Below are 12,444 nucleotides of genomic sequence, written 5' to 3' on the forward strand. Positions count from 1 at the left end.
GCAGTTTAATATTGCATCACAACCAAGCGGCGACATCAGGCTGCAAGAATTGAAGCCAATGCAGAAGTGTTAAAAACTGCACTTCACCGAGTGTCCACTTGAGGCTGGCTCTGGAAGCACCGGAAACCACATACACACAAATTCAAAAAAGCTGATCTTTACAGCAGAATTAAACATGTTTACAGCCTGGTACAAAAAACAAGTGTAGTCTGGATAGCTCACAGCCAATTCTCACAGCCAAAGTTTGCAGCTTGTCCAGCTTTGGGGGCTTCGAGGCACTAACATGAATCTTTATGATTTAATGTCATCTTGTGTTCCTCTTCAATATATTCCAGTTGGGATTCCCACCTTTGGTGTATCCTGAATTCACCTCAAGGTGTTAATGTACATCATGTTGCATTAAACCAAACTTCAGCGCCCTACGGCTTTAGTTCCTGCAGTTAATGAATCCAGATGTTTACTCTTTCATCATCATTTTGCACAATGGTCTCTTTGTACTCTGACATTTTTGATAATCCATTAACTAAAGCGTATGTGAGCAAGTAACATAATTGTAAATCTACAGTACATGAAAGCAACAATTACTCTACATTAACTTTTAACTTTGTCTGATCCTGCTGCATGAGGTGCAGCTGAGGTGACTTTGTTCCTCGTATGTCAGAATCCTGCTGTTGAGAAATGCAAAAGGGGGATTGGAACATTTGATAAGCATTCAAACATTTGCATGGGTGCAGATCTAGTAGCCAATGGGGTTGCAGTGATAAACTGTAGCAAGGTGATTGGTCACACAAGGGCCAACAGGACAGCATGAACCACTGTGGCACCAGGAGGGCAGAAAGATGGGTGGCATGACACGTCAGCTTCTTTTGCTGTGGGCTGGTGAGTAGCTAACTATCTTCAACACCAGCGCCAGCTATTGTTTTGATGTAGTTTTTCCTACAGGTAATATCAGAAATGAGAAAGTTTTTTCAGATACTTTACATCTCTTTAGGCATCACAGTGAGCAGATCTGTGGATCTGCAGAAGAGAATCGTTAGAGGCCAGCCATGTGGAAGTGGAGAACGTCAGTACCATGTGAAGTTGATAGGAAATAATGGGACCAATAACTTCTTGTGTGGTGGCTCTCTGATCAGTGACCGCTGGATCCTGACTGCAGCACACTGCAAGCAGCGGTGAGAGAGGGACAGTCTTACTTTAAAAGAACAGCAGGTTCTGAATTCTTAGTTTCCCTAACGTGAAGGTAGAATTACTTTGTTCATATTCAGCAATAGAAGGTCTCTCATATGTTTTTCTTTCATCTCTACTTATTCATAGGAATATGACTGCATATGTAGGTGTTCATCCACCTCCAGGAAAACCAGAGATAATTACAGCACCACCTGAGATCTTCAGGGACAACAATCACAGGGGACATGACATCATGCTGCTGAGGCTACCTAACCCTACCCACTTTCCTAATGTTAAACTCCCTGACTGTAACAAGCGTCCACATGTGTGAGTTGTGATCCTTAAATAAGTCTATCAATCAATCAATCTTTATTTGTATAGCGACAAATCATAACAAACATTATCTCAAGACGCTTTTACAAACAGAGCAGGTCTAGACCACTCTATGTCAAATTATGAACAGAGACCCAACACCAAGACAGGGTAAGACTCAGTCTGACCCCACCTTAATCCACCATGAGCATTGCACCTCACAGTATTTAGCTAGTTTCAGGGGCGAGGAAAAACGTCCTTTTAACAGGCAGAAACCTTGAGCAGAACCAGACTCATGTTAGACACACATCTGCTGAGACTGAGTTGGGTCTGGAAAGAGGGATAGAGGAGATTAAGAGAAAGAGGGAGCGGTGATTGTGATGAGAGGAGTAGTAGTAGCTATTGCCGCTGGAGTCCAGAACGTCCGTATCAGCTGGAGTCTGTAACGTCCACAGCAGGAGAACGTTTACTGCAGCTCAGAGGAACCTACGAGACAAGGGAGCTCAGGGACTCCAGAAAGGTCTAGTTAGGAACTTTCAATGGGGACAGGCAGAGTTAAAGTAAAGTAAATAAAAATAAGTCTGAAAGCTGAACTCTTGAGTCATGAAAAATTAAATATATTGGAGAGAAAAGTCATGAGAGTTGAAGGTACGTCGTGTTTGGATTTCTTTCAGATGCATTTTGTTGTTTTTATTGTTTTTCAGGGGTGCCATGGTTCAGATCGCAGGTCATGCATCAACAACCTTGGGACCGAACAATAAGAGACGTGAGATGACTCTTGGTCATTTAAATGAACATTTGTGTATCAAAGATGCATGTTTGGAAACAGTGCTTTACATATCAACAACACATGTATGTTAATATTTCATTAAAAGCATTAGCCAATTATTTACCATGAAATTCAGCACATAAGACACACTTTTAATACCTTTCACGGTCGCCCAAGCAACAATGGTACACAGTTTCAATAGAGGAGACAGCAACATACAAAAACAGAAGGGATGCCACACAAAGATGCCAATCAAACTGTAAGCTTTATTTGACATTGAAACCCCTCCCAAATTAAAGAACCAATGAAATCAAAATAAATAAGGGAAATAAAAATGGACTGGAGACCCCAAGCAAGAAAGAAGAAAAGATGGAAAGGTGGCCAGCCGTGCAATGGACCACTGCTCCCAGCACCTAACCCTAAACTAAACTGAGAATGACAAAATCTAAACCATAGGGGAAAAAAAAACCGATAACTAGACTACTGGAAATCTCCAGCCCAAACTAACATCAACATGCACACAGTGACAAAGTAAAGGCCAAAATATTGTCCTTGCCCTTGATATGCCTGACCTCCATGTTGAACCCCTGCAGACAAAGGGCCCAGCACATTATTCACAGAATTGTGTTACGCATCTGATTTATAAACACGAGAGGATTGTGGTCTGTATAAACAATAACCGGTGCAACAGTAGAGCCAACAAAAACCTCAAAATGCTTTAGGGCGAGAATAAGAGAGCGAGCACTTCTTTCTCGATTGTGGAGTAGGCACGTTGGCAACGGTTAAACCTCCTCGAAAAATAGGAAACCGTGTGCTGGACCCCATCTTACCCAGCCTGAATGAGGACAGCACCTGCCCCCGCATCGCATGCATCAACAGCAACTTTAAGCAGACGGTCAAATGCTGGCGCCGTCAGAATCGGAGCATTCGTCAATAGCGCCTTTATGCAGCTGAACGCCCGTGGACAATCGTCGGACCACTGAAAATGTGTTTTGGGACTTAGCAAGTGTGTTAACCACAGCAGAGAAATTTCTAAATATCTAAAAATAACTTTGAAAACTGAGCTGTATCTTAAACCCCGGTGTGACCAATATACCAGAATGACATGCAGAGAGAGGTTTCTATTGTGTTATGGCAAATCATGAAAAATATGTCGCTTGAGGAAGCAAGACAATTAGAAGATGAAGAAGAAGAAGAGAGTGGTTGTTGTTTTACTGTTTTCTTGTTTATCTTGATCAATCCAGAATATCACTAAATATTCTCTGTACCTTTGAAATACTGCAGAACCATAGCTGTTCTTTATGTTTTAATATTAATGAGAAGAGCTCCGTCATTTCATTATCATGGCATTGATTAGGAGTATAACTTTATCCTTATTGTTAAGTGTTATTGTGTAAGCGTTCTGAGGAGAATCTAAACCCCATTTTTTTTTTCACTTTTGGAGAACATTTTTATGGAAGAGGATAGGGCCACTAAAATAAAAAAATCAAGGTACAATGTATTTTTTTTTTTTTTTTTGAGATTAAAGTCAGAATTCTAAGAAAAAAGTCTAAATTCAAATTCAAGATTTTACCGTAATACCTTTTTTTTCTCCAGTTGACCTCATCCTCTTGCGTACATTTTTCAAAACGATGATTCATTTTTATCTCTGTTGTTAAAAAATATTGTCTTACTTTTTAACCAGGCAATGATAGGCCAGCTGATCTCCAGTGTGCAGACATCGGAGTTATCGACCGTCAGAACTGCAGAAAGTGTTTGCAGAAGAACGACCCACAGTTCTATCAGCTCCATGAATATCAGCACTGGTTCTGTGGCCAGTCTGCTCGAGTGGATATATCTCTCGTAAGTATGAATGGCTCCAATAAAGTCCTTGCATGATTTTGTTCTACAACAGAAGTATTTGAAGAAAGGATGAAGACAATAACACATCTCTCTCTCTTTCTCTCTCTCAGGGTGACTCTGGTGGAGGTGTGGTGTACAATCACATGATTTACGGGGTTGTTTCTTTCACTGGGAATGGCTTAACTGCCTGCCATGCACCAGCTGCATTCATGGATGTTTGTGAATACATGCCATGGATCAATGGGATTATTAACAGACCATAGGCACGAGTTTGGTTAATGTGGAAATGTTCAGTCATTTAAGAGATGTTTCACTCTGATTCAGAAAACTGGTTTGTTTTTCTAAGTTTGAAGCAGTAAAAGTGAAGTTTAAACACATCCATTGGACATTCCATCTTTTTTTCTCAAGCAACGCAAGCGTCTTTAGTATCAGTCAGCAGAGGAGTGATTCACACAAAAGGATTAAAAACAAAAGGGAACTGTGGACACTACAGCAGGGGCGATTCTAGGATCGGATGTTTAGGGGTGCTGAGCACTCAGAGTACTACATTTCCCTGTTTTGTACATTTTAATGCAATTTCATTCCCACATTCGTGAAAGAAAAGTATAACACTTTTTGGGAAAGTCTGTGACTAAACCATCAAATCTGATAAAGGTAATTTAAATGCTGAGCCACAGCAAAAGAGAAATGGATTGGAATCAAAGAGACGGAGAACTGACTTTTTCCCGTCCACAGGCATTCACGTGTGTTCATTGATAAACTCCGAAAGAGCAATTAGACGCCACGAGCACGTGTCAGCTAATATATCTAATCACCTAAATAATCCTGTTTCTGTTCATTTCATGTTAAAGCTGCTGTGAGGAACTTTTGATTTATATCAATTTTGGCACCCCATTGTGGACAAAGTGATACCTCTTCTCTCTTGTTCTGTACATGCAAAAGTAGTGTTTTCAATAAAAACCTCACCCTGCTGTCTTTTAACAGGCAGATGTATCACTCAATGTGATTATTTGCCCTGAAAACAGCTGAAAAATGGTGTTTTTAAAGTCAAATGTCAATCATGTGGTCTGACACCTACCCCCACTGAGTGGCATAAGGCATTAAAAATGACAACAGAGAAGGTATCGGTGTTATTGTTTATGGTTTTGTTTGCTTTTGTAGGTCATAAAGAAGCATCAGTGTTGGTTTCAGTCTGTTTCTCAGCTGGTGAAAAACTCCTCATAGTGCTTTTAAATGAAATAAAAAAATTGAGATTTCGTTATTAAATAAATCAACATTTATTACCACATAATCACACACAAAAGTACCTAAAATTGGTACCGTTGAGTACCGGTATCGATTCCCAGGTACCAGGTATCGGTACCGTATCGGTTCAAATGTGAAAGGTACCCATCCCTACCCACAGGAAATGCATCTTGGCCCCTTGATTGAGAAAGCGGCCATGTGCGTTTGTATGCGTCAGACTTTATCAGGTGGTCAGAAACAGAACAATCAATACAATGTTAAAACATCTTCTGGATGAGTACAGTGAATTAATTACCACTAGCTTACATGATTAGTCAGTCTGACACTAAGTCACCAAAGTAACATTAGTGTAAGTGTAAAGATATTGAGGAATGGTGGTAATTAATGACAGAAATAAGTGTGAGTCATCTTTATTTGGTAAATGGTCCCTACATTGACTTTGTAATGAAAAACAATATAAATGTACACATGGGTTAATGATTGTACATTTCATGTTTAATGCTGTAGAATGACTGTTAGTTTTTGGAAAAGACAGACACTTATTTAAATCAAATCAAGTCTTTATTTATTAACTGCAAATGAGATGCAACTCACAAGACATTTCAAGTTCAATCATTTAGTAGATCTTTCTTTACGTTGTCTCTTTAAGGGATGCCAGTAATCTCTGCTATCCATGGGAGGTATTCACAGACGTCAATAAATGCATCATAATTGACAGAGCCAGGATTGAAACTACCAAAAGAAATGACCCCATAAAGCTTGCCGTTGTGCACCACACCTCCGCCAGAGTCACCCTGTGAGACAGATATCAGAAGGAACAGAATTTGACATGATGTCCTGAAAACTTGATGATTGTGAAGTTGTAAAACATGCAATGACTGTAGGGTAAGAAACATCTCTAACTCACCGGAGAAGAAGACGCAACAGAAGACTGGCCACAGAACAGGTGTTGAAAGCTGTGCTTCTTGTGGAAGTCCGGCTGTTTGGTCTTTAAGATGTTCAAATAGTTCTGACAGTCCATCGCATCCATGTCTGCACACTTAAGAGTGGCAGATTCAGTATCGACTACATGATAAGGATAAAGAAAAGTATTTAGCACAAAGTAAAAAAATGCACACTCATTTTACATTGTTAGAAAAATCATTCCTCCAACAAATCAAAACTCTCCTTGGAATCAGCAGTTTCAGTTTGAGTGTAATTTCTTATTTTGGATGGAGTTTTACACACTACTAACATTTTTGGCGTTGCACCAACTGAGATAGTTCCCTTGTTAGAATAAGTTGCGTCTTAAATTTTACACCAAGCTATGAGTTGGTGTGAAGTCCTCCCTAAAATACCGGTTGTTATTGCGTACTGTTTTCAAAGATGGGATCATTTGAAGGATGATGAGGAGCAGAGAATTTAACCAGCTGTGATGTGTCGACAACACGCTCTCCACGATAGATCACATGAACAGAAAATGTACGATGACTTTGATCTTAAAGCTGGGGTTGGTAATCAGATTTAGATACACTTTTTGTTATACTGATTAAAATGATCTTTATGTCCTGATGGCAATCAATACATAATGTGTTCTTATAAAAAGCGAAGCAAAGCTGCTATCTACAGCCGGAGTAAACCTGGGAAAACACCAACCAATCACTGTTTTTTGGGTGCCAAAATTTTAAACCAATCAAATCCCGTCCTGCCGTTCTGCCCGCCTCCTGAGCGTACATTTCCCCGGCGTGTACTCCGAGTCCCCGTCTCCTGCCTCTGCTTCCCCTGACTCTACTCACTGGCCCTCTCGCTCGATCTCAGGCCTGTCCCCCCTGACCCGATGAGGTGCTTTGCTCAGGACTGTAGTCCGGATCAGAGTCTAAAAAGCTCTCACCACGGGGGCTCTGACAAGCCAAAGAATTAATGACATTTAGTAAGTCCTACAAAAAATGTATATGTATTGTAGCGTCCGTCTGGATGCTGTAGGGATGACGAGCCGAGTCGTGAACATGTTGAGTTTTACTAACCGGTCACTGTCAGCTGTGATCACGCCAACCAACAAAGCAACAATCAATGTTTGAATGAATGAAGAACTTCTCCTCTTGTCTCTCCTCTCTCCCACTCGCACACTCTACACATCAGTCTCCTGATGCCTTCACTAACCGTCAACACTGTAGGAATTAAGAGCATCTACACTGAACACGTTTAACAAACAGTAGAGTTGTTACAGTATTATATATGTAAATTATTATTATAAATTTGACTGAATATGTTGCGGTTTGTTAATTAAACCTAGGGTTGGTAGTCATGGAAAACTAGCATGAATTTGAATGTAGCATTTCCTCAACCATCCGTCTAACCCCTCCACATCGTTTGTGTTTCGCACCACGTCAACTCGTCTCACTCAGCAGTAAGAAAACACCAAAACATTCTCATAGTGAAAGTTAAAAACACAAACAAACATGGCTGCTGTTAGTACTCACAACTATCATGCTAGCATTATCCAGTTGTACTGGTGACACGATATCAGGAGAAAAGTTATAACACATATAATACTGTAACAGCTCTACTGTTTGTTAAACATGTTCAGTGTAGATGCTCTTAATTCCTACAGTGTTGACAGTTAGTGAAGGCATCAGGAGAGGTGTAGAGTGTGTGAGCGGGAGAGAGGAGAGACAAGAGGAGAAGTTCTTCATTCATTCAAACATTGATTGTTGCTTTGTTGGTTGGCGTGATCACGTCTGACAGTGACTGTTTTTTTTAAAACTCAACTAATCATGATTCGGCTCATCATCCCTGTAGGACTTACTACGCCAGCTCAGTCCTGGACCCTGTGGAGGTGGTGGCTGACAGGGGAATTATGGCCAATCTGTCGTCTTTGATGAACATTTCTTTTCAATATATATTCTTGTTGGAATTCTTGTACTGTACACCTTATTGTTTGCTGCTGTAACTACATGAATTTCCCCGTTGTGGGACGAATAAAGGAGTATCTTATCTTATCTTAAATGTCATTCATTCTTCTGCTTGTCAGAGCCCCCGTGGTGAGAGCTTTTTAGACTCTGATCCGGACTACAGTCCTGAGCAAAGCACCTCATCAGGTCAGAGGGGACAGGCCTGAGGTTGAGTGAGAGGGGCAGTAAATAGAGGCAGGGGAAGCAGAGGCAGGAGACGGGGAGTGCACACTGTGGATCTACACGCAGGAGGCAGGCAGAACTGCAGGACGGGATTTGATTGGTTCATAAATTGGACCCTAATGACGGTGATTAGTTGGTGTTTTCCCAGGTTTATAGTGGCTTTTTTTTTGCTCTATTTTTAGAACACATTATGTATTGATTGCCATCAGGACATAAAGATCATTTTAACCAGTATAACAAAAAGTGTATCTAAATCTGATTACCAACCCCAGCTTTAACAGGAGTTATGACAGTTATGATTAGCTGTTAGCTTGTTTAGAGGCAATGAAGCTAATGGGAGTTAGCACTTAGTCAAACACCCCGTTGAGAAAGAAGCTGTTCACTGATTGGCCAAACTGAGTGAAAACATATCTGCAAAAATATTTGGATTAGTTTGGATGAACCTTACTTCTCCATGGTGCAACCAAACAATGACACAACTTAGGTTATGAACTAACTCGTTCCAACGTATGGTTTAGTGAGGACTTTACACCCTAACTTAGAACTGAACCTATGCAGAGCTGGTGCAACAAGCCAGAGGTTATTTCTTCTTTTCAAACCTTCATCAAAACTAAAACAAACTGCGTTCATTTCTTCAAAGAATCAGATTGAACCCTTTAACTCTTGTTTTGATCTACTTTACCCTGCATGCTCCTCAAACTGCTTAAATGTGCTAGGTTGTGCTTGAAAAGGAAGAGCAGCAGATAATATATTTTACCCACACATGCTTGATAAAAATGAAGTATGTGATGTTAGTATGTGCAGAAAGTTCACCAAGCACAAAAGTTACAATATGGACTATTGCTATGATAAATAGTTCTTAAGGCTGATTTATACTTCCGCGTCTCCCCTACGCAGCAGGGGCTGACGCGGACATGAGCCCCACATACTTGTGCGTCGGTGTGTCTGTGTCGCGCAGCAATTCTCCGCCGAAACGCCTGAGGGCAGTGCGGTCTCTCTGATAGCCGGCCGCCTGCTTCCGGTCCCGCTACGATCTCTGTTTACTTTTCCACAGAGATTCAGAGCGTGTTATGTTAATCTACAGCTGATACATGTTGCTGTTTATCATACAGACATGATTACATGAAGAATAGAGAGGAGGAGATGAAATACACGGCCGATGTGCGGCCGATGTCCGGGATACCGGAAGTGTTGTAAATGCGGGAAAGACAAAGCCGCCGAGCGGACCAATCACAGAGCTTGCGGTCCGCGTCGGCTCTACGGGGAGTTACATTTTGGAGGAGGTGCACGTCAGCTACGTGCGTAGGCCTTGGCGTAGGGTACGCCGTTGATTCAACGCAGAAGTATAAATCAGCCTTTACACTCCAATTTTTAAATTACAACAATACAAAAAAAACATTCTTCTCACCTGGTTCATTATTCAAATTCACAGTTCTGTCAGCGTGACCTGCAATCTGAAACGAAAGACTGAAATACAAAACATAATGAAAACAAACAGTTTCATTAGAAGTTTTGAAAAGGTGTTAAAAGTCTCATCAAATCAAAAACACAGATTGTGTTTCTTTCTACAGAAATGTTACTTCCTGCAAAGTGTAGCTTAGGGAAGATCATAACTCACATGTTCTTACGAGTGTTACACTCCTGAACAGTAGGAAGAGCTATAGGTGTAATCCCGGAAGATTTACGAAGCTTCAGCAGCATGATGTCATGTTTCTTCTTTATTATGATGTTCACCTTTTCCTTGTAGGTCTTAGGTAAGGATGTGATATACACACTTCTTCCTGGGCCTGGATGCACATCTAGAATCGCTTTTGGAAGCCTTCAAATAAAAAGAGAGGTTAAAGAGAACAATCTCTGTATGACTGGAAACACATCATATTTTAATGTAGGTTAATAGATACTGATTATGAACAAAAGCAATGCTACCTTCATGTTGGGAAAGCTATTGCAACTTTTAGATTGAGCTTTTTATACATGTATTAAAATCATAACTTTCTTACAACTCCCTGCAGTGAGCCGCAGTCAGGATCCAGGTGTCACTGATCAGAGAGCCTCCACACAGCAGGTCACCAAGATAACTAAACTTCACATGGTACTGACGCTCATTTGCTGGACAATCTTGACCCCCAAACATTCTCTTCTGCAGATCCACAGCTGCACTCACTGTGACACCTGAAAGAGAAAGACCCCCCGTCAGGTGTGTGTGAGTTGGAACAAGGGTCTTGCAGAGAACAACTTTTAAAATATACATGACAAAAAGTCTTGCAAAGTATTCAATCAGAGTTCTCAATACATTCTTTTGATTATGCAATGCAAAACTGTTCAAAAGTGCATAAAGATAGCGATGGATATAGAACAGAATACAATCAGTCAAGGATGCTTCCGTTCTGTTAAAGCTCAATTCATTCAAAATGTCATCTCTGTAAGCAATAGTTCTGAGAGCAGTAAGCAGCAGACGTGCAAAAGATAGCTGACCACTCACCGACCAACAGCGAAAGGAGGAGAAGACGCGTCATGACAGCCATCTTTCCGGGACTGCTCTCCTGGTGCGTTAGTGATGCATTTTAAATGTTCTAAGACCGCCCTGTTGGAGGTCGAACCACCAATCACCTCACAGTATATATGTTATTGCCATTTTTGGATATCTCAATAAGAGGACCGTTGACAAGGGATGACTCTGACATATAAGACAAATGCCATATATGGCTGCAGTTTGTTGAGCAGAAAGATCAGAGATAAACAAAGCAGATAGATATATGAACATATGTTTAAACGTTTACTTTTTTAAAGGATTGTAAAACTGTCCCTGTATTCTTGTACTGCAGACCTATGGTCACACCTCTCTGCCTGTGTGGTTAATTAATCTATTCAGAGTGTTCTGTGAGAGGGAGACAGCTGAGGTGTGGTGTGTCCTCCAGGCCTGAGTTCATCAGAACAGCTAGTAGTTGCATTGCTCTCTGTTTTTAACATGAGGCACTTGTTACAAACTGGACTGGGCTTGTAAACACTCACCTAGGAAGGTTTCTGCTGGAACACTAGCTTTAGGGATGCTGCTCTGATGTTGTTGGGTTTGAGTAGTTAGTCAGTTAGTAAGTCTTAACACAGTTTATTTTCACCTGTAAGAAAGGTAACACTGAACTCAGGGTTGGAGTCCTCTTTTTGTTTTATCTCCTTGTTGTCAAGTTGTGTTATTTTATTCCCCCAAAGTTTCTTGTCTTGTGTGTCCTGTTGTATTTTGATACTCAGCTTTATACCTCGTTTCAGGGCGCTTCAGGGACAGTGCATATTAATGAACATTTCAGCGTTTGCATCAATGCAAATATGCCAGAGTTTACCATAAGGCTAATTTTCATCCGTAGTCCCCGGCAGGTTAAAACAGAGTTCATGAAAACAGAACATCATGGTAGCATGAAAACTGAAACCCACCCTTGAAAAAACAACTTATCTTTCTTTCTTTCTTTCGTTCTTCCTTTCTTTCTTTCTTTCTTTCTTTCTTTAATCTTTATTTTAATCCTTCTTTCTTTCTTTCTTTCTTTCTTTCTTTCTTTCTTCCTTTCTTTCTTTCTTCTTTCTTCTTTCTTTCTTTCTTTCCTTTCTTCTTTCTTTATTTCATTCTTCTTTCCTTCTTTCTTTCTTTCTCTTCTTTGTTTTTCTTTCTTTTCCCTCTTTCATTCTTCTTCTTCTTCTTCTTTCTTTATTTCTTTTACCCCTTCTTCTTTCTTTCTTCTTTCTTTTATTCTTTCTTCTCCTTCCTTTCTTTCTTTACTCCTTCTTCTTTTCTTTCTTTCTTTATTTCTTTTCCTTCTTCTTCTTCATTCTTTCTTTCTTTTCTTTCTCTTTCTTTTATCTCTTTCTTTCTTCTTTCTTTCTTTATTCCTTCTTTCTTCTTTCTTTCTTTTTTATTCTTTCTTTCTTTCTTTCTTCTTTATTCTTCTTTTTTCTTCTTTCTTTCTTTCTTTCTTTCTTCTTTCTTCTTTCTTCTTTCTTTCTCTTTCT

The 12,444-nt window shown here is 40.2% G+C and overlaps 2 protein-coding genes across 2 annotated transcripts in view; one reads left to right on the top strand and one right to left on the bottom strand.

Annotated features, from left to right (window-relative positions):
- The first annotated feature begins 803 nt into the window (after positions 1-803).
- Positions 804-12,444, top strand: part of LOC117815591 (transmembrane protease serine 9-like) — a 13,977-nt gene continuing 2,336 nt past the window's right edge. Inside the window, exons 1-6 of the mRNA XM_034687395.1 lie at positions 804-879; positions 992-1,172; positions 1,315-1,494; positions 2,184-2,245; positions 3,933-4,090; positions 4,201-4,349. Coding sequence (XP_034543286.1) covers positions 840-879; positions 992-1,172; positions 1,315-1,494; positions 2,184-2,245; positions 3,933-4,090; positions 4,201-4,349 — 770 coding nt within the window. The 5' untranslated portion in view covers positions 804-839. The remainder of the gene's footprint in view (positions 880-991; positions 1,173-1,314; positions 1,495-2,183; positions 2,246-3,932; positions 4,091-4,200; positions 4,350-12,444) is intronic.
- LOC117815277 (trypsin-3-like) lies at positions 5,878-11,045 on the bottom strand. Its single transcript, XM_034686899.1, has 6 exons — positions 10,931-11,045; positions 10,449-10,620; positions 10,067-10,267; positions 9,857-9,915; positions 6,243-6,400; positions 5,878-6,129 (listed from the first exon to the last, which is right to left on the bottom strand). The coding sequence occupies exons 1-6, from the start codon at positions 10,971-10,973 to the stop codon at positions 5,980-5,982; spliced, it is 783 nt and encodes a 260-aa protein (XP_034542790.1). The 5' UTR covers positions 10,974-11,045; the 3' UTR covers positions 5,878-5,979.

The sequence above is a fragment of the Notolabrus celidotus genome, chromosome 7, assembly GCF_009762535.1.
Source record: "Notolabrus celidotus isolate fNotCel1 chromosome 7, fNotCel1.pri, whole genome shotgun sequence".
NCBI classification, from domain to species: domain Eukaryota; kingdom Metazoa; phylum Chordata; class Actinopteri; order Labriformes; family Labridae; genus Notolabrus; species Notolabrus celidotus.

What these genes read in the sequence shown, in the direction of transcription:
- LOC117815277 (XM_034686899.1), bottom strand. Translation starts at nt 10,973, where the DNA reads ATGGCTGTCATGACGCGTCTTCTCCTCCTTTCGCTGTTGGTCG. An exon ending in TGTAACACTCGTAAGAACAT is followed by an intron (nt 9,916 to 10,066) that starts GTGAGTTATGAT and finishes TTTGTATTTCAG; the next exon opens with TCTTTCGTTTCAGATTGCAG. An exon ending in GAATTTGAATAATGAACCAG is followed by an intron (nt 6,401 to 9,856) that starts GTGAGAAGAATG and finishes CTTATCATGTAG; the next exon opens with TCGATACTGAATCTGCCACT.